The sequence below is a fragment of the Marmota monax genome, unplaced genomic scaffold (genome assembly GCF_021218885.2).
Source record: "Marmota monax isolate L192 unplaced genomic scaffold, Marmota_monax_Labrador192_F-V1.1 WCK01_AAM20220418_F8-fsc00011, whole genome shotgun sequence".
Taxonomy (NCBI): Eukaryota; Metazoa; Chordata; class Mammalia; order Rodentia; family Sciuridae; genus Marmota; species Marmota monax.
In genome coordinates this window covers 3,342,307-3,363,904 of record NW_026693082.1, presented here as the reverse complement: position 1 = coordinate 3,363,904, position 21,598 = coordinate 3,342,307, and the positions used below count along the sequence as shown (strand labels likewise).

The window sequence follows — 21,598 nt, the reverse complement described above, 5'->3', positions numbered from 1 at the left end:
ATAGAGCACAATTTTTCACTTCTCTAGTTGTACACAAAGTAGAGTCACACCATTTAGGTCTCTGTTTGAATAACTTTAATACTTATTTTTCTCCCTGAAAACGAGGAGGGTTTTTTTCATTTTACAACCTTTTCTTCTCATTTTTGTTTAATCACGCTGGAAAGTGCTTTCACTTGGGACTGTCCTTCTCTGCCCAGCAGATAGGCAGGTACTTCTCCCCATGAAGTTTTTTCACTGTTCTTTCATTTGGTTATTTCTTTTTTCATGCTTCTTGATATACATTTCCCCCCATACTGGGGATTGACTCCAGGGCCTTGCATAAGCTTAGCATGTGCTGTACCACTGAGCTATACCATCAGACATGACAGCTTTTTCATTTGCATTTTCTCAGCATGACACTATGGAAGAGCTTAACCCTCAGATCAAAAATTTTTGGACCTCTTTGAATGTTCATGAGCTTTTCAACTACTCTTCTTCCTCTTTTTTCTCCTAATCCAAATGGTATCCATAGCGTTTACAGTGCGACTCAATATATTTATTTTGCATGGCCATTTGCAGCCTTCAGGATTCAAAGAAACTTTCAAATTTCAGGTCTCAGAGAATGATGAGCTGATTTTGTACAGCTCAAAGTAGGAAAAGGCTACCTCTATACATCTCTTGTTTGTGTGTAAACTGTTTATTCAGTTCTTTTCTCCTCTTTCCTATCATGTTTTTGGTCCTATGTCGCTCAATTTTAGGAGTATTAGCCCTTTATTTGTAATATAAGCTGTGAATATTTTCTTCTAGTATGTCACCTGGTTTTCGCTTCTCTCATGTCCATCTTGTAAGCTCTTTGTTGTTGGACTTGGGTGAAGCATACCAATATCCCAGGGCAAAGGTCTCTCTCCTCTGAAGTTGAAGAGTACTTGAATTTTTCTTTTAAAGTAGTTGGTATCTTTTTACGGAGCACATCATATTTCACCTGTGTTTTAGTCATTTCTTCCATGTAGACTCAAAACTCTTTAAGGACAAGATCAGTGTTTCATTCTTTCTGATCAGTATCTAGCAGACTGTCTTGCACTTCTCAGATTTTAACTAAACGAATTTATTATCAGATCTTACTGAATAAGGGAACAATAAGAACAGAAATGTGACTTAAGATCAGTAGCAAAAGAGCTACCCCGTTCTTCACTTGAAGAAATTTTTATGTGTGTGTATGTGCGTGATCGTGCACAGTGCTCATACATGTTAAGAAGCTAAGAGAGGGGGTGTGTAGCAGCAGAACCTGCTACTACACCTCCTCTCAATATATCTTTATTATTTAAAGCAGACAATAAGTGTGGTTGTGGCAATGAGTCTATGGGGAAATCCACACAGAAAAGTCTGGTGTTTAAATTCCCTCTAACAGCCACACTACTTTACCTTTGCTATGTCGATTCTTATCTACATATGATAATCATAAAAATATTTAAGTATGTATAATGGACTTTATAATTATGGTCTGTGTATTAGTTAGCTAGGGCAGACATGGAAATTATACCAATTTGGTGACTTAAACAATAGAAATTTATTGTCTCACAGTTCAATAGGCTAGAAGTTCAAAAAGGTGTTGAGAGTTGGTTCCTTCTGAGGTCTGTGAAATGGAATCTCTTCCAGGTCTCTTTTTGGCTTGTAAGTAGAAGTCTTCAAGCCCACATGGCATACTTCTATTGGTATATAGATTATTGGTATATAAATTATTGGTTTATGTGTATGTCTCCAAATCTCTTCTCAGACACCAGTAATATTGGATTAAGATCCATCCGAATGACCTCATTTTAATTTGATTGCCTCTGTAAGGACCTTGTCTCCAGATAACCCTGTCACATTCTGTGGTACTGAGGGCTAGGACTTCAGTGTATGAATTTTGGACAGGGTGGTCCAATTCAACCCACAACAGTACATACAACCCTTTAGAAATTCAGCCTAACTTCACAGAAGAAGAAATATGAATGATCAAAAGATACATGAAAAAATATTCAACATCTCTAGCAATTAATTAAAACTATGCTAAGATTCCCTCTCACTCTAGTCAGAATGGCAATTATCAAGAATACAAGTAACAATAAATGTTGGTGAGGAGCCACATGCAGTGGTGCACACCTGTAATTCCAGTGGTACACGCCTGTAATCCCAGTGGCTCGGGAGGCTGAGACAGGAGAATTACGAGTTCAAAGTCAGCCTCAGCAATGGCAAGGTGCTAAGCAACTCAGTGAGACCCTATCACTAAATCAAATACAAAAATAGGGATAGGAATGTGGCTCAGTGGCAAGTGCCCCTGAGTTCAATCCCAGGTACCCACCCCCCAAAAAAATGTTGGGGAGGATGTGGGGAAAAGATACACTCATATATTGCTGGTGGCACTGAAAATTGGTGCGATCACTATGGAAAGTACTATGGAGATTTGTTAGAAACTTGGAATAGAACCACCATTTGACCCAGTTATCCCACTCCTTGGTATACACCCAAAGGACGCAAAACCAGCATACTGTAGTGACACAGCCACATCAATGTTTATAGCAGCTCAATTCACAATAGCTAAGCTATGGAACCAACTAGGTGCCCTTCAATAGATGAATGGGTAAAGAAAATGTGGTGCATATACACAATAGAATATTACTTAGCCATAAAGAAGAATAAAATTATTACATTTGCTGGTAAATGGATGGAACTGGAGAATATTATGCTAAGTGAAATAAACCAGTCCCAAAAAAACAAAGACCAAATATTCTCTCTGATATGTGGATGCTAACACACAATAAGCTGTGGGGGAGGAATAGAAGTTCATTGGATTAGACAAAGGGGAATGAAGGGAAGGGAGGGAGGATGGGAATAGAAAAGACAGTAGGATGAATCAGACATAATTTTCCTATGTTCATATTTGAATACATTACTGTGAAACTCTACATCATGTACAACTGCAAGAATTGGATCCTAATTAGGATGTTATACTCCAGGTATGTATAATATGTAAAAATATACCTACTTTCATATATATTAAAAAGAACAAATAAAACATAATAAAAACATAAAGCTCAAAATTTGATAAAAAATCAGCCTAAAGTTATTTTCTCTTGAGAGAATTATAAATAATAGGATTTTTCAGTCAGTGAGTAATATAGTCTCAGTGGGTCACAGCAGGCTTGGGTGTTGTATGCAGAATGTCAATATGCATGTATTTGTTACAGGTTTCTTGCTAAGAAAAGGATGCATTAAACATAAAATTATTGTGAGTTCACATTGTTCCTTCTACAATGTAGGTACCAGAATCCCCAGAAGACCTGGGGTGTACCTTGAGGCCTGAGAGGACAGGGGCAGTGTATGAAGCTGCTACCGTGGAAGTAGATGTATCTTCATCCATCACGCTGCAAGTGTTGGTCAACATCCCGGGGAACATTTCCTGTCTCTGGGTCTTTAAACACAATTCCCTGAATTGCCAGCCACACTTTGATTTACACAACAGGTAAGAGAGGTCAGATGCACAATCACAAGTATTTCAGAAATAATATTTTCTTGCATAGAACTTGATTCATTTGGAATTCCTCTTCAAGTTTCTGTTCATGTTGATGGATGCAGTGGTGCATGCCTGTAATCCCAACAACTTGGGAGTCTGAGGTTGGAGGATCACAAGTTCAAAGGCAGCCTCAGCAACTTAGTGAGGCTCTAAGCAACTTAGCAAAACGTGTCTCAAAATAAAAAATAAAAAGGGCTCGGGATGTGACTCAGTGGTTGAGCACCCTTCGCTTCAATACACAATACCAAAAAAAATGGACTGAGGCTATGGTTCAGTGGTAAAACATCCTTGGGTTTTATCCCCATTTAAAAAAAAAGTTTAAAAAGTTTCTATCCATGTCTATCTTATCTCCAATAAAATAATAAACTAAAGATAGAGCTAAGAATATGGATATTTGACATTATGTATGTCAAATCTCATAAGAGGTACAACAGAAAAAGTGAACCCTAATGTAAACTATGGACTTTAGTTAATAAGAATGCATCAATATTGGTTTGTCAATTATAACAAATATGCCACACCTGTGTGAAGTATTAATAATATAGGAAACTGTGTGATAAGAAAGGCATATATGGGATTTCCTTGTACTTTCTATTCAATTATTTTTTAAATCAAAACTGTTCTAAAATTAAAATCTATTAATTTAAAAAACCAAAGACCAAATATTCTCTCTGATATGTGGATGCTAAACATAAGAATTATATATGTATTACATATACAGGGAGAGAAAGATGGGCTGGGGTGAGGAAAGAGGGCAATCAATGATTACTGAGTGGCTGGCAGAATGTGAAACAAATAATGAAAAAAATACTTAGGATTTTTAAATGTGTCATTTTTTAAATTGACTGTCAAATTAAAGATAAAAAGTTAGAAAGTTTTCATTTTATTCCAGTTAATGTAATAAGAAACTTCTTTCTTGGAAATGCTTGGGGATAGAACATTTGGTTTTTATCTATTTTGTTCCATAATATAAGAAGAATTATGTGATAGCCACAAAATGTTTTCGTAAGACATTGATCTGTCTGTAAGGAACACTGGTCTCACTATCCAGAAGAAAAGATCTTATCCAAACCTCTAATTCTATGCTGATCACTGTACCCTGCTGCCCTCCTCCTATAGGAGAAGAACAAGGGGCACAGGGCATTTATATGCCACTTAATGATTCTTAGGCTGCCTTTCTTTTTAGTTCTTGGGGACATTTGGATGCTCCAATAGCTATAGAGAAAATGCTGTCTTTCTAAGAACAATGCAGAAAACAGTACCCAGTACCCAAATGACCAGAGATGGGTGTCATGACCCTGGATGAGGTGTTGGAGAATTTCTCTGTGACTGACTGGTACAAACTGGATTTTTTTTTTTTTTTTTTTTTTTTTTGTCCTTTAACATCAAATAAACTCTTGTGCAATTATCAGGACGGTGGGTATAATTCTTAATGTTAGTTCTAAATCTTAGAGCACATTCGTTTTCCTTTCCTCTTTTGAGATTGTATATACTCACTTCTGTTTTTCAGTTACTTTTTACCTTGGGGTTAAACCAAAGCAGTCTTCTATTAAGAATTTTGGCTTAGTGGTTGGGAACATAGCTAAGTGGTAGAGCACTTACCTAGCATGCAAGGCCCTGGGTTCAATCTCCAATGCTGAAAAAAAAAAAAAAAAAGAAGAGAAGAAAAAATGGGTAGGGGAGGGGCTTAAAGAAATGTTCTGCCACAGAAGTTCTCACCAGATTGAGACCAAAAAACAAAGTAACAAGGTAGGGTTACTTCACTCAATAGAGCTCACATTCTCGCTCTAAGGCAGGCAACCAGCTTGTTAACTAAAGTCATAATTGCCCTGTAGGTTAGTTTACTTAGTACCAAAACGTATTTTCGTGACTTTATTTTTAAAATGTTTTTTTGTTGTTGATGGACTCGATACCTTTATTTTGTTTATTTATTTTTATGTGGTGCTGAGGACCAAACCCAGTGCTTCACACATGCTAGGTAAGTGCTCTACCACTGAGCTACAGCCCAAGCCCTGTGACTTTTTCATAGTAGAGAATTATAAAAATTATATCTGGACTCGCTCATAGGCAGAACACTTCTAGGAGTTCACAGATGACCACTGGGGGTGTAGTAACTCAGTGATAAAGCCACTTGCCTGCCATGCATGAAGTCCTGGGTTTCATCCCCAGCACCAAATTTTTTTTTTTAAAGTTCACAAATGATAAGGAGAATAAGTTGTTCAAAGAAAGATAGCCCATCAACAAAATCAATCTGCAGATGCAAATCAAGTGTATGTCCTACTATCTGTGGGTGCAAGCACTTTAGGACTCGCTGGCTCCTGGGGTGGTTGTTAAAATGCAGATTCTGATCCAGTAGGTCTGAATGGGGACTGAGATTCTGCATGTTTGTCATGCACACACCCCTGACAGATGCTAACATTGTTGGAAAAAGACCATACTTTGAGTTGTAAGAATTTAAAGGTCGGCTGTGTGCTGTGGCGCATGCCTATGATCCCAGCGACCCAGGAGGCTGAGTCGGGAGGATCACAAGTTTGAGGCCAGCCTGGGTAACTTAGCAAGACCTTGTCTGAAAATAAAAAAGGCTGGAGTTGTAACTCAGTGGTAAAGTGCCCCTGGGTTCAATCCATAGTACTACAAAAAATGGTCCATGGTTATTGTGAAAATGACAGAGCCCCAAGCTGGAGAATACCTACTTTTTATTCAGAGTGAAGCTACCAATTACACAATATTGTTTACAGTGAGTATAAGAAGTAAGTTCAGTTTGCTACTAGGCATTCCCAACATTCAAGTAAATAAACAAAATCACAAAGTGTAAATTTAAATCTACACCATTCAATAAACTACTAGAGAGCACTAAAAGAGAATAGGTATTGCTAAATCCACATCAAAAGTATCTCTTTGAAGGGAAGACCCCTGGCCAAATTGACCTTTACTAATGATCTGAAAAGTTAACCATACTGACACTTAGGAATTGTTCTGCTTCTATGTTGTATGTTGGTGAAATTACTACTTCATAGGAAAATGCTTCATGTCAGATTTACTCAAATTCTTTCAGTTAGAGAGAGAGGGCCCACACCAGAAGAATGTTCTTTATCCCAGGGTATCTCATTTGTACAGCCATCAGGCTCTGCCATTGAGGAACTGAAGCTGGTGACCAGGTGACCAGGCAAACAGGATCATGGAAGGTGCTTTGTCACGGAAGGGACACCAGAGCACATGTGCCCCTAAGGCTTTGCAATTTTGAATGGGAAATTTCCCTCCAAGGGGCTCAGGAAACATGAGCTGATGGCTAGAATGGAGCTCACTCACTTTCAGGGGTGGGAAGTCACTGTCATATTATAATGGTCAGGCTGAGTATTGGGCACAGGCAAAAACTGTTCTCCACCAAGCAGCCCTCTGTGCCACAGTCACAGGGAGCCACCAACCCACCTTCTGACTCAGTATGAAATTTTGTTTTTAGTTTCACACCTTTGCCAAAGTAACCAGTTCTCTTTCCTGTTTTACAGAGGAGTTATTTCCATGGTCATTGTGAAAATGACAGAGACCCAAGCTGGAGAATACCTACTTTTTATTCAGAGTGAAGCTACCAATTACACAATATTGTTTACAGTGAGTATAAGAAGTAAGTCCAGTTTGCTACTAGGCATTCCCAGTATTCCAGAAGTAGTTTAGAACCCATTTGATTCTTTAAAAATTCTTTAAAAAATTTTTTTATTGGTGCATTATAGTTATATATAACATGGGATTCATTGTTACATATATATATTTGTACACAATATGAAACCCATTTGTTTTTGACCCATGACTCAAGATATAATATTCAGGCTTCTCTCAATATGTAGCTGATTTGAATTTTGTTCCTTTGTCCACATAATCTGAGAACTGAGAATCTCCCATGTTCCTATGGACTCTCAGAATGCGAAGACCTAGGACATAACTCTATTCAGGGGTCCTCCTTTTTTTTTTCTTTCAGTAAACAAATGGATGAAAAACTATTGTGACCTTGGAATTAGAAGTCTTGGGTTCTAATTCCAGTTCCCAAACTGCTCCTTTTGGCAGGTGACTAAATCTCTTTGAGCCTGAATTTCCTTATCTGTAAAAGGAGGATAAAAGTATGTATCTCACAAGATAAGTAAGGTCTTAGCAAGATCCAATAGAACTTTTTTTAAAAAACATTTATTTATTTGTTTTAGTTTTAGGTGGACACAATACCTTTACTCTACCTTTTTATGTGGTACTGAGTATCGAACCCAGTGCCATGCATGCTAGGCAAGCGCTCTAGCCACAACCCCAGCCCCCCAATAGAACTTTTGATATGATGAAAATGTTCTGTCTGCTCTGTCTAATATGGTAGCTCCTGGCCATATGTGGCTGTTAAATACTTTAAAATGTCCCTAGTGTGACTGGGGAGACAGTTTCAATTCATTTAATTTTAATTAATTAAAATTTGAATTTAAAGCCATATGTGGCTAATGACTACTGTATCGGACAGTACAGGTCTATACAAATGCTGGGTTATGCAAACTGTACAGAACAATCCAAATGTCCTTACCCAGGGAGACAGCTATGTTGGATCACCACCTCCATCTGCTTTCTGGCATCTCATTTTGTCCCCATTAAGCACAGACCTAGCATTTGCACAGACTTAATGCTGTGCACACTGAGTGCATTGTTTTACTTTACATGACTAATAAAAGTAACTGTGGTAACATAGTTCATGTGTCTCTAGGGGGCCAGGGCACTGCTCCACAAACTCTGGGTTAATGCCACTTTAAATTAGCTTTCCTGGTGACACATTGGTGCAGTTTGCCAGGCTCCCTTCTTTCTTGTCAGTGATTCCACACAAAGCTGGGGTGTGGTGCCTGTGTGCCCAGCCCATAAGGGCACTGGGTCAGGAATGGCCACAATCACCCTTTGCTGAGGGTGTTCTACCTGTATCACTTCAGATGCTCACAATGACCAACACCTGCACGTAGATGTGAAAATAGGCACTCCTGAGACATGATAATGGTCACAGCTAAATTCCAATTTAAGCCAGGTCTACACTTTTCACACTATGCTGCACTGGGCCTTGTGTGTGAGAGTGTGGCCTTGCAGTCAGAGATACTGACAGCAGAGAGTGCTTCACATTCCCAGAAGGGTCATGGTACTGGGTCATGGTACAACCGTGGGGTGTTAGGTTCCAAAGTTAGTTCCCAAGACAAAAATCAGGTAAAGTCAAAATTTGAAAATCCCTTCAATTATTCTGAAACTAGTAAGACCATAGTGCTAGAAAAGCAAAATCAAGAATTACCTTTGATTTTCGATCTTGATTCACGAGCTTCTCTACTTCCTTATTCTCCTTTATTGGACACTATGTGCTCCAGGCTGGAAGAGGATAAGAAATTCTTGCTCTCTCTTTTTATCAAGGGCATATAATTATGTAAGGGAAGTGGGCATCTGCTGTGGCCCTATTATATTTAGACTTACAGTGTAAAAATATAGTAACAATCGATCAATTAAATTAGAACTTTTTAAAAAGTATTCTGCTGAGTGGTGGGGTTCAAAACAAAAACAAAATTGGTGGGAGTGACTTGGCAATAGTCAGTGTGAAAGAGACAATCACAAGCTCTGTATTAACTAAGAGTGTGGCATGGTTGCTAAAATAGTAAACTTGAACCTTGGCAGTATATGTGAAAATATATTGTCTAGCCCAAGGAAATGAATAGATTATTATTTTCAGTTCCGCATTTTTTTTTCAGATAAATATGGATAAAACACAGCAAAAAAAAAAATAGTGAAGAATTTGGAACGCCTTAAATTAGGAGCAGCTCAGGGAATTGGGGATGTTTGGCATAGAGAAGGGAATATTTTGAGGAGTAGCAATTGATTATAATGAAATATAGAGGAAATAATTCTGGGATTTTGAGTCAGGAAACCTAGGCTAACTTGTTAAAATGCCTTGGGTGGTAATTATCTCTCTTGACCTCAGTTTTTATTTTAAATATTTGAAGTACTACCATGTAGAAGCAAAGCTAGACTTAAAAAACAATTGCTGTAGAGGGTAAAATTGGGACCCAACATTAGAAATTACAGGGATGAAAAGTTAAAAACCACCACAACATAGGAAAGGTACTTACCGTTCCCAGTCAACAAAAGATTAATGTTCATAATATGTAATGATCTTCTGTAAATCAGTAAGAAGCAAAGCAAAACAAAACCCAGTAGAAAATGAACAAAAACGACAAATGGTCATTTTATTTCTAGAATATGAAACTGAAATGGTCAATAAACACGTGTTAAAAGATAAACTTTAAAATTTTAAGAGTTTGAACAGACAGTGATTCATGAATTGGGCAAGTGGTGGGTTCCATTAAGGAGTTGTGAGGGGAAGATTTTTACAAAACATTCACAGAAGCAAGACAAAGAAGAGATTTGATAGGTTAAAGTGGAAAGTCCCCAGTTAGAGGTTAGTTGGCAGTTTTAATTTGGCTAATTTTCTAGGTAGAGGTTGGTTGGCGGTTTCTAATTGGTTACACTTAAGTTCATTGTGCTGTTTCCACAGAGCTGGGTTTGGTTTGATTATGTAGGAACCCAGGGCACTGGAGCCATCTCAGTACAATGGCCTTCCAACAAATTATTTTAATATACATTAAGTTAATTATTAAATTAAGACCACAATGAGATACTGTTTTATACCCTCTAGATCACTGAAAATTAAGAAGTCTTGGTAAGTATACAGAGAATAGGAACTGTTGAATAGCATTAACTAATATAACCACTTTGGAAAACTAATTTTCATTATGTATAAAATTGAACATGCTCATATATTTAAACCAGCAGTTCCACTCCTGGGTTGTATTATTAAAGGAAATGTTACACACATGTCTTGGTAGAAATGCGTGGAATGTTTAAAAAACTGGAAACAAACATCCACTGCAGGAAAATGAAAAACAGATGGTGATTTACTTACCAGTGGAATGCTATATAGCTGTAAACAAAAGCAAAAACAATGAAGGATAACATGCAAAACCACGGCTGAATCTTAAGAAATAAGGTTGGACTGGGCATGGTGGTGTGCTGAAGGCTGAGGCAGGAGGATTATGAGTTCAAAGCCAGCCTCAGCAATTTAGCAAGGCCCTAAGCAACTTAGTGAGACCCTGTCCCAAAATAAAATATAAAATGAGCTGGGGTTGTGGCTCAGAGGTTAATTGCCCCTATGTTCAGTTCCTGATACAAAAAAAAAAAAGTTGGATAAAAAAATAAAGTTGTAGATGCAATATATTGAGTGATACAATATTTTGAAGCTCAAGAACAAGACAAATTAATATATTGTTTAGGGACACATATTTTTGTGGTAAATCTAGTTTTTGAAGTGCAGGAATGATAAGTACAAAATTCAGAATATGTGTTACCTAGGATTGAGAGGTAGGGAGAAGCATAAAATTAGGTTAAAATGTATTAATTAATATTCAAATTACTAAATTAGGTCAGGGGTCCAGGAGGATTTGTTAAAATCATTATGCTTCACAATTTACATGCCATATATTCCTCCATTTATATATACACATGTATACCAGAAGATACATCCTATTCCTTCATATATGCATGCATACACACATATATCAATGCATTGCATTTTAAATTGAAATTTGTTATAAGAAATTAAGTCTAGGGAAGGTTTTATTTTCATTTTTTTAAAAGTTTGTTAAAAATAGAAGAAAGAAGGAAAATGATCAGCTTTGTCGGGGTAGTGAACTCCAGTTCCTAGAAAAGTCCAAGTAGGAGTGGAAAAGTTTATATGTGGAACATGGTTGGGAGGATAGGTAGTGTGTGTGTGTGTGTGTGTGTGTGTGTGTTGTATGATGGTCCACTGTGAACAGCCTCTAAATTCTGTTCCAATTCTAACTCCATTCTACTCATATTTTTACATTTCTACATTATAATATATTTATACCTTGGTGTAGATGAAATTATGGGAAGAAAGTTGAGGGTTTTGTTTTTGTTTTGGCTCTAGGGATTGAACTCAGGAGCACTCAACCACTGAACCACATCCCCAGCCCTATTTTGTGTTTTATTTAGAGACAGGGTCTCACTGAGTTGTGAGGTTAGTGCCTCGCTTTTGCTAAGGCTGGCTTTGAGCCACTGCGCCCTGCTAGAATGTTGTTTTAAGCTGTATGTTAAATAAAGGGTTTAAGCTGTATATTATTGCTGCTAGTTTCCCTTTTTTATGCACATCAATATTTCCATTTTCACATTACTTTACTTACTTTAGTTATCTGTGGATTTGTGAATGTCCAAAGAAATTGACCAAGAGGATTATTGTTAAAGTTGACATTGCCGCTATAGTTGAATTTAATGTATTGCCTGGGTGTGGGGGGAGTGTATACTGCTATAATATAAAGTATTAATGTTTCTTAATGATGCAGATTTTTTTGAGGGGGCTGCTAAGACAATAATTTTTAAAAATATCAATAAAATATTAATAAGTATTAATATGTTAATAATTTATGATGCTGTAGATACACTGCTTTACACATTAAGAAGACCTTACTTTAGAAAAATGGAAAATCAGGATGCCCTGGTCTGTATATCTGAAAGTGTTCCAGAACCGATCGTGGAATGGGTGTTCTGTGATTCGCAGGGTGAAAGGTATGAGATGTGAAAAGATAACTGCTATGATTATTAATTTTTGGTCTTTTTCTAATGTAGTTGACCTCGCAATGTATTAAAAATTGAATGTATCTCTATTTCAACAGAAAACTTTGACTCCTTAAATGTACAGAATGAATAGTACGGGCCTCACAGGGGTGGGGGGGGCGGGTTTTTTTTTTTTTTTTTTTTTTTTTTGGTAAAGAGGGTTTTGAGGTCTGCTCACATCGACTGCAGGCTCCTCCCTGTCATCATACTCCATGAGTTATGGTATTGTTAAGTTATGGTATTGTTGATTCCTGGAGTATCTGGTTGGGGGGAAAAGATATTGGTTTTAAATACAGTCTCTTATAAGTAAGAAATTCTCTGTGACTAAATGTTTAATTTGTGGTCATTTTTTGTTCTGGAAACATAATTTAATATAATTGTTTAAAGATCAAGAATCTAAAGCCAGAGAACCTGGCTTTGAACCCTGGTTTGCCTGCTAACTGTGTAGCCTTGGACAAGTTATTTAACCTCTCTGGGCTTCATTTGAAGAAAGAGAATGTTAACAAGTATCATACAGAATTATGATGATGATTAAATGAGTTGATTACTCATGAAGCATATAGAACAGTTTCTGGCAGATACAAATACAGAGTCAATGTTTACTTTTCTTTTTCCATATGTGCCATCACTAAGCTCTCTGTAAGCAAGAATTCTTGAGGTTTGAACTAGTTGAAGCCTACTGAACCATTTTTTTTTGAAAAATGGGAGAAAATAGAAAGAGGAAAAGAAAAAAAGCCAGGTTCCCAAATGATATGAATGTGATCTCAAATTTTAGAAGTACAAAAAAAGATTCTTGAAACATACATATATACATTATATACAGAGAAAAAAAGATTGATAAGATACATATCAATATGATAACAGTTGTTATCTCAGAGTAATAGGATTGGATAACTTTATATTCTTTTCTTTGGGTTTTTCAGTATTATCCAACATTCATACAATGAACTGTTATTATTGTCTTGTAATTAAAAACAACTCAAGGAAGGCTACACAAAGAAAAGAGTAACTTGATTCTAGGGATGAAGAGAAGAGAGATGCTTCACAGATTCCAAAACCTTTATGTGCTTTGGGAAAAGCCTGGATTAGGGAAACGCTGTTAGGGAACCAAAGTCCACTTTGTGTTGAGGCCGGAGACAGTGTTGCTCTGTGGACTACTGAGATGGGCTTGGCTTTGTGACACTTAGACTTTTTCCTTTTTTGTCTTCCTTTTTAGTTCTTCCTTTCCCTGTTTTTAAAAGGCAACCAAAAACGTTGCCAAGCAAAAGAAAATTTTAACTGTTTATGATGTAGTGTTATTCTAACAAATTGAGATAATGAGTAACCAGCTAGTTTCCTTAGGAACCCTTAACTGAAGCGATAAATTTGTGTTTACCTGTTTTTTGTTGTTGTTGTTGTTTGTTTGTTTGTTTTTGGTATGGGGGATTGAACTCAGAAACGCTGAACTACATCCTCAGCCCTATTGTGTATTTTATTTAGAGACAGAGTCTCACTGAGTTGCTTAGCACCTCGTTTTTCTGAGGCTGGTTTCAAACTCAAGATCCTCCTGCCTCAGCCTCCTGAGCAGCTGGGATTACAGGTGTATACCACTGAGCCCAGTTTGTTTACTTTTTGATCTGCTCTTTGTTTTTTTTAATTTTTGCTTTTTTTTTTTTTAATTTTTGGCTCCTTAAGACAGGCTCAAGAACCTGTAACTCTGCACTCCTGAACATACATCTGTCTTTCTTTTTTTTTTTTTTTTTGAGATGTTGTGTTTGGAACCCAGGGCCTCACACATGCAAAGCCAGTGCCCTACCACTGAGCTACAACTCCAGCCCACAGCAGTCATTTAAAACCATATTTAGTCAAAGGGCCTTTGTTTTCTAATTACAGCTGTCAAGAAGAAAGTCCAGCAGTTGTTAAAAAAGAGGAAAAGGTACTTCATGAATTATTTGGAACAGATATAAGGTGTTGTGCAAGAAATGAACTGGGCAGAGAATGTACCAAGCTGTTCACAATAGGTAACACTCTAATATCATGTCCTTCTTATTTATTTTTTCTCCCATGCTGGGGACGCATCTGGGGCTTGGGGCATGCTAGGTGAACGCTCTATCACTGAGTTACACCCTTAACCCTATCATGTACTTTTATTTTCAGTGACTATTCCTTAGAAATTATCTGGGACTAACAGCAATCAAGTAATCATTCAGCTTCAGAAATTCTATCTTTTCTTTTTAATTTTTTTTAATTGTAGTTGGACACAACACCTTTATTTTATTTACTTATTTATTTTTTTTATGTGGTGCTGAGGATCGAACCCAGCACCTCACACATGCTAGGCGAGCACTCTACTGCTGAACCAAACCCCAGCCCCTCTCTCTTTTTTTCATAGCATTTAGTTTTATCTTATTTATTAAGTGCTGGGGATTGAATCCAGGGCCTTGTGCATGCTAAGTATGCACTCTTACCACTGAGCTACACCCCAGGCCCCTTTATATCATTTAAAATGTGATATTATGGATGCTGTAAGAACTGATTTCTCACCAAAGAGTAGTAAACCTCTAAAAGGTTATTTCATTAATACGGTTAATAATACTGGAGATGTTAAAATCTTTGTCCTCATAGGGGAATGAAGGGAAGGGAGGGGGAATGGGCATGGGAAAGGCAGTAGACAGAATGGGACATCACTTTCCTATGTTCACGTATGAAAACGTGACCAGTATAACTCCACATCACGTACAGCCACAAGGATGGGAAATTATACGCCATGTATGTATATTATGTCAAAATACATTCTACTATCATGTATAACTAAAAAGAACAAATAAAAAAATTTTTAAAAAAACCTTTGTCCTTCAGGATACTCAGTGTATATTTTTGAGATGAGGGAAAAAAATCACTTTTTTTTAATTATTTGGGGTGTTTTCATTTTCTAGATTTAAATCAAACTCCTCAGACCACGCTTCCCCAGTTATTCCTGAAAGTGGGGGAACCCTTATGGATAAGGTGCAAAGCCATTCATGTGAACCACGGATTTGGGCTCACCTGGGAATTAGAAAACAAAGTCCTCGAGGAGGTAAGGTGACAAGTTTGTGTTCTGAAAATGCAGGAACAATGAGGTAATAGCACCGCTGAGATCACTAAATGCAAACTCTGTTTTATTAACACCCAGGGCAGCTACTTTGAGATGAGTACCTATTCAAGAAACAGAACGATGATACGGATTCTGTTTGCCTTTGTATCATCAGTGGGAAGAAACGACACTGGATATTACACTTGTTCCTCCTCGGAGCATCCCAGTCAGTCAGCTTTGGTTACCATCCTGGGTAATGCAGGCTGCTCATGCAATCTTTATCCATCATTTGTAGTTGCTTTTAGTGTGGAATGTGTGGTATGTAACACAAATGCTGATTTCAATCTGATGTTACCATTAAAACACTGAAAAAGAAATTGAGTTAGAACAGTTTTTCAAAGATAAGCTGCCCACTCCTTTCCTTTCCCAGTTAAATCATACTCTCACTTGAATGCCACAGTCTTTGCATGTATCACTGTAGTGTGACCATCTGTTTGTATGCTTTTGTCCTCCAATAGTTTCCTAAGGACAGGGACATCCCTTCTATCTTTGTGGGTCCAGAGCCTGGTGCCATATAGTTTCTTAATAAATACATGTTCTAAGAACCTGCTGCCAGCCATTACTATGTAAACTGTACAAGCACTGAGCTGAATGGAAATGGGGGTGGGCTACGTAGCATTTCAAAATAATTATGCTTAAGTAATCTCGGATTAGGACGCAGACCCTAGCCAAAATGAAAATGCTAAGCAATGCAGGAATTCTCTTAGCAAACTAATAAGGAAATGTTCTGCAAGAACAATGTGTGAATATTGCCAGCCAGCTTGCTCTTTTATTTGTACCTCGAGATCATTTTTATTTGGGACCCAGGACTGAGAGACTTACTTTGGCTGAGAGCAGAGTTTTTCATTCTTTGTTCTCAGTGTATACATGTTGGGCTGGCAGTGGGGGAACCCTTCAGCTTCTTGATATTGTCTGTAAAGTCTTGTAGGTTTATTTATGTATTTGTCTAGGAAAAGGGTCAATTATTTACATCCAATTCTTTTTTTTTATAATTATTTTTAGTTGTAGATGGACACAATACCTTTATTTTTATTTATTTATTTTTATGTGGTGCTGAGGATTGAACCTAGTGCCTCACATGTGGCAGGCAAGTGCTCTACTCCTGAGCCCCAGCCCCAGTCCCTATATCAAATTCTTCAAGGAATTTTGACTCCAAAAGATTATGAGCTCAGGCTTAGAACTGGAGATAAGACTCTTCCATTTCTGAGAGTTTCAAACCTGATCTGCAGCATGCCAACCTCTGAGCTTTCTTGCATCAAATGTATGAATAAAAATTCATTTTGTCATCTCAATACATTTTCATCTGAATGCCATTATCTAATTTATAAATGCCTCTTTATTTTTCAGAAAAGGGATTTATAAATGCTACCAATTCAAGTGAAGATTATGAAATTGATCAATATGAAGACTTTTGCTTTTCTGTCAGGTTTAAAGCATACCCACAAATCCGATGTACATGGACCTTCTCTCGAAAATCATTTCCATGTGAACAAAGGGGTCTGGAAGATGGATACAGGTGAGACAACACAGCGCTCTCAGACTTACCATTATTAGCATGATTCTCCTTTCTCATTACCCTCAAGAGAAATTGTTCCCATTTTTTTCTTTTTTGAAACAGTGTCTTCTTATGTTGCCCAGGCTAACCTCCTGGGCCCACATGTACTTATGGAAGCAAATTCTCTAATTGTGAGTTTATATATAGATACATGCATATATTTATGTATTTATATTTATATATTTTTTCCCCAAAACATGCTAAGCAAATGCGCTTTTCTTTTTAGTACCAGGCGTTGAACCCAGGGGTGCTTAACCACTGAGCCATATCCCCACCCTTTTTTATATTTTATTAAGAGACAGGGTCTCCGTAAGTTGCTGAGGCTGACTTTGAACTCACCATCTTCCTGCCTCAGTCTCTCAATAAGCATGTGCTCTTACCACTGAGCTACATACACCCCTAGTCCCACAAATTTCTAAAGTTGAAATTGAAGACAAGAAAACAAAAGGCATATTGTGAGGCTATAGTAGCAATCTTACAATCACTTCAGAGAGTATAGCCCACTCTGTGAAAAACGGAATCATGTTAGTATAGTATGGTTCTGTGGCATTTTCTGAGTCATAAGACTGTTACTTCCTATTTGAGAGTACTACACTGTAGTACACCGAGTCTCCTGAGCACGCTGCAGATGACTGAGGAAGTAAAACTCCCTAAAACCAGAACCCATTGCCTATAGGTGTATTGATGTATGTTTTTAAAAAATAAATGCAGAAATAATCCAACCATAGTGTTGAAAGGAAAACTTGCTTTTCCAGAGCATTTGGGCAACCATGTTCCAGATTCTCTTACGGAAGTAATTCTTCATTCCCTCTTTAGAAAACAAAATCCTAACTTACCCACTGTGTCTTCTGTGGCTTCCATGTTTTTCTGTAACCCCTCTGATCTCTTAAAACTAAAGCGGTGTGACTAAAGCTGTGGTTCAGGTTGGGCTATGAGCAACTGAGAGGAACATGCCCTTTCTCTAACAAGACAATACTCAAGAGTAAAATCTTTGTTTATCAGTATGTGGTTTATAAACCAACTGTACAAGAATCGTCTGGGCAAATGTTTCAAAATGTGTGTTCCTTGCCTCTATTCCAGACATGCAGAAACAAAATTAGGTCCGAGTTCCCATTTTTTTTCTTTTTTCTTTTTTGAAATAGTGTCTTCTTATGTTGCCCAGGCTGGCTTCCTGGGCTCAAGCAGTCATTCTGTCTCAGCCTCCTGAGTATCTGGGACTTCAGGCCTGAGGCTGAATTTTTTTTTAAGTTTTTTTTTTTTAATATTTATTGTTTTTAGTTCGCGGCGGACACAACATCTTTGTTTGTATGTGGTGCTGAGGATCGAACCCCGGCCGCACGCATGCCAGGCGAGCGCACTACCACTTGAGCCACATCCCCAGCCTCGATGCTGAATTTTTAATAAGAACTGTTGGTAATTTTTGTGCTGTCCAGTACAGTAGCCACTAGCCACATATGGCTAGTCTAAATTAGGATGTGCCACAGCTCTAAAATACACAACAAATTTTGAAGACTTTTTGTATGAAAAATAAGAATGTAAACTACCTCATTAATTAATTTTATATTAATTACATGTAAAGATGATGATATTTTGTATATATGAAGTTAAACAAAATCAGTTTTCAGTTTAATTTTACCTGCTTCATTTTACTTTCTTTACATAGCTAAGAATTTAAAGTTGGCATATGTGTCTTGCTTTCATGGCTCACTTATTTTATTGGAGAAAGTTCTTTTCACCTTGATTCTTCTAAGTGTTTGTGTCATGGTTATTGTGCTTTTATTTATTTCTCAAATGATTTGTAACCAGTCTCTGGTCTTTGTTCAGATTTTTTTGTGTGTGATGTTGAGGATTGAACCCAGGGTCTTGCACATGGTAGCCAACCCCTCTGCTACTGAGCTATATATAAAAACCCTGTTTGGATTTTTAGAAAGAGTTGCAAATCTGAGTTTTCAAAGAAACTTTTATCTTGTTTTGCCCAAACTCTTAATATTCAAAGGATTCACTGTCAAGGTAATTAAAAATGCTACCTTTGACCTGGGAGCTGACAAATATGCATTCCCCCAGCTCAGGGTTTCTCAACAGCAGCCAGATAGTTCTTTATTTTAGAGGACACTATCCTGTGCATTATAGGATACTTACCAACATCTCTGGCCTCCACCCACTGGATGCCAGCAGCATATCTCCCTTCTCCTGGTAGTGATGACGAAATATCACTCCAGATATTACCATATGTCCCCTGGTAGGAAAAATTGCCTTTGATTGAGGAGCACTGTCTTCTAGGGATCTCCCTATCATCATGAACTCTTATTGACACCAGCACAATTATACAAGTAGCAGGTCAGAGATTCGACTCCACTCTACCCCAGTTGAGTAGATTACCAATTGCCCAATGTTCAGAAAGTTTATCAGTGTATTACTGTCCCTTCCCTTCTTTGTATTATGTGAATGCATTATCTAACAAAATGTTAGATAAGCTTCTAGCATTATGGGATTAGATTGTGAATCCCATTCAAAGAAATAAAGATCAATTCAATTTAGTTCAACAAATGTCAGTGTAATTTCTTGTTGGGTTTGATACTATTAGGAGCATCAAATTTATACAAGAGTGAATAAGGTAATATCTTTCTCCCTCTCCTCTCAAATTACACAGATTGCTGCTGTGCTAGTGACATCTTGCATAGCCTTTGAGATTTTACATAATTGTGGGTGAATCTTGTGGGCTGGTTAATGATTTCATGCGATGGCCACAATTTCCACCCCTGAACCCTAGTAGTTTTCCTACAGAGGTGCCAAATTAATGAATTGAGCAGATCCTGACTCCCATGGTGTTCCATATCTTTGTCATTCCTAATTATCTGCTAGCAGAGTTACTTCTTTGTCTATTAAATCTCACCTCTTGGATTATAATCTCCATAAGGATAGGTGCTCTGCCATTTCTCTATCTCTGTACAATGCCTTCTTCAGTAAATGTGTGTCTAGTAAATGAATGAATTCATCATCGTCCTTGGAAAGCAGCTCAAAGTACGCAATCTGGGACAAAGATGAGTCAATGGCATCTTCTTTGTACTACAGGGACCACAAGTGGCACTGACCACAACACTCAGTCTTTCTTTGATTTAAAAATACTCAAAGAGGCTACAATGTTTTTTTAGTGCTCTGGAGGTGCCAGATAATATGGGCCACTGAATACCCAAGGCAAAGGAAAGATGCTCAAAATGACTGAACAAAATCTGAACAATGGAAAATTTGAGCACGTCTCTGAGCGTTCTGGGTGTCTTTTCCTCTCCACATCATGGTCTAAATTGAGATTGAGTTATTTTCATCTTTTGATGATAAAAAGTTTCACATTTACTAATTAGCCGAAAGAACAGTGCCGTGAGCATCCTTAACCCAATTTAATGGAATTGAACGTGGATGGTGAAGTGTCCTGTTTTAATCGTGTTGCAAGAGATGATTTTATTGGCAAAGAGACATGAGTTTTTAAAATCTGTAACTGAAAGCCCAAGTAACAACATGACTCCTGCAGAAGGTTTGGTGTGGTCGTGGCGTGTGTGCCAGAAGTCCGTCAGCTTCCCCACCTTCACAGCTTCATTTCTCCAATTTACTTCCTCAAATATTGCCCCCAGCGCTCAGTAGGGCTTGCTTTTGTGTGTCTGCATTTGATGAAATTGTAATTTTCCAGCTGTCCTGGCATCCTGGTCTTGACAAAAGCATCCAGGATATTTCACCTGTTGTTTGGCATAACCTCCTACCTATAACCTTCATCATAAACACCAAATCTATGTTAGTTTATTCCAGTTTCTTGGTTAAAAAAGAAAAACTTATATTAGATCATTGTAATTATATAGGAATCTCTTCTGAAAGACTCTTCTTTAGCCTGGCCCAAGTCTTGAGTTTTCCTTGTCCCTGAAATATCTCATCTTTCTACTCTGTGAATCTCAGTTCTGCCTACCCCTCCTACCCCCATCCCAGGCAACAACTGCAGTGTGACAACTTCTAGGTAAACAGCAGGCTGACGGTCATGTGGGTTCTGGATGATGAACCAGGGCCTGCTCTAGAGAAGCAAGGGCAAACTGAAAAGCAGGCTCTCAAAAACAGTGAATGGTATGTCCCTGCAGAGGCTGAGAGAACCTGTGGAAGAATGTTTTAAATATTTTTGGTACAGGAGGTGAGCCTGAATGTGTACAGGGAGAAGATGTTTGGGCCTAGTCAAGTACCAAGCGCTCCCAACTAAGTCCTGTTCCCTTTTACTTCTGCTCTTTGTCACTGTGAGCCTGGGTCCCTTTTTCCCCAAAGACCCCACTCAGTTTTAAGTTCTCAGTCACATCCTATGAAGCCACTTATTAAAACTGAAAGGTACTTTGAACTTTTACCTCATGCCAGACAATGTGCAGAGTATATGGGTTACCTTATTCAATCCTAATTGTCCCATTTTTAAAAAGATGGAAACTGAGGCTGTTACCTACCCAGTCATATAAGGCAAAATCACTACCATTCACTGACTCTTGTTTTGTGAGATTGCCTTTAATAAAGTAGAAATACCAGCCATGATTCTATCTCCAGAGATAATATATTTTTTTACTTTTTCTATGTAACCATCATGGTAGAAGTGTAAAGTATAGATTTTTGTACAAACATGAAATCATGTCATTTGTAATATGATTTTTCATATTTAAAAATATCGTAAGTATTTTATGTTAATAGTTGTATTATTATACTA

The 21,598-nt window shown here is 37.6% G+C and overlaps 1 protein-coding gene across 4 annotated transcripts in view; it reads left to right on the top strand.

Moving 5' to 3' along the window:
* The window catches only part of Flt3 (fms related receptor tyrosine kinase 3), an 89,807-nt gene that overhangs the window by 24,266 nt on the left and 43,943 nt on the right, over positions 1 to 21,598 (top strand). For 3 of the 4 annotated variants that reach the window (XM_046454269.2, XM_046454268.2, XM_046454266.1), the window contains exons 3-9: positions 3,279 to 3,481; positions 7,039 to 7,154; positions 12,034 to 12,163; positions 14,084 to 14,211; positions 15,127 to 15,266; positions 15,363 to 15,516; positions 16,671 to 16,839. In XM_046454269.2, coding sequence (XP_046310225.1) covers positions 3,279 to 3,481; positions 7,039 to 7,154; positions 12,034 to 12,163; positions 14,084 to 14,211; positions 15,127 to 15,266; positions 15,363 to 15,516; positions 16,671 to 16,839 — 1,040 coding nt within the window. Of the gene's footprint in view, positions 1 to 3,278; positions 3,482 to 7,038; positions 7,155 to 12,033; positions 12,164 to 14,083; positions 14,212 to 15,126; positions 15,267 to 15,362; positions 15,517 to 16,670; positions 16,840 to 21,598 lie in introns of those variants that run through there. The other variant, XM_046454270.2, reaches the window with a different exon arrangement.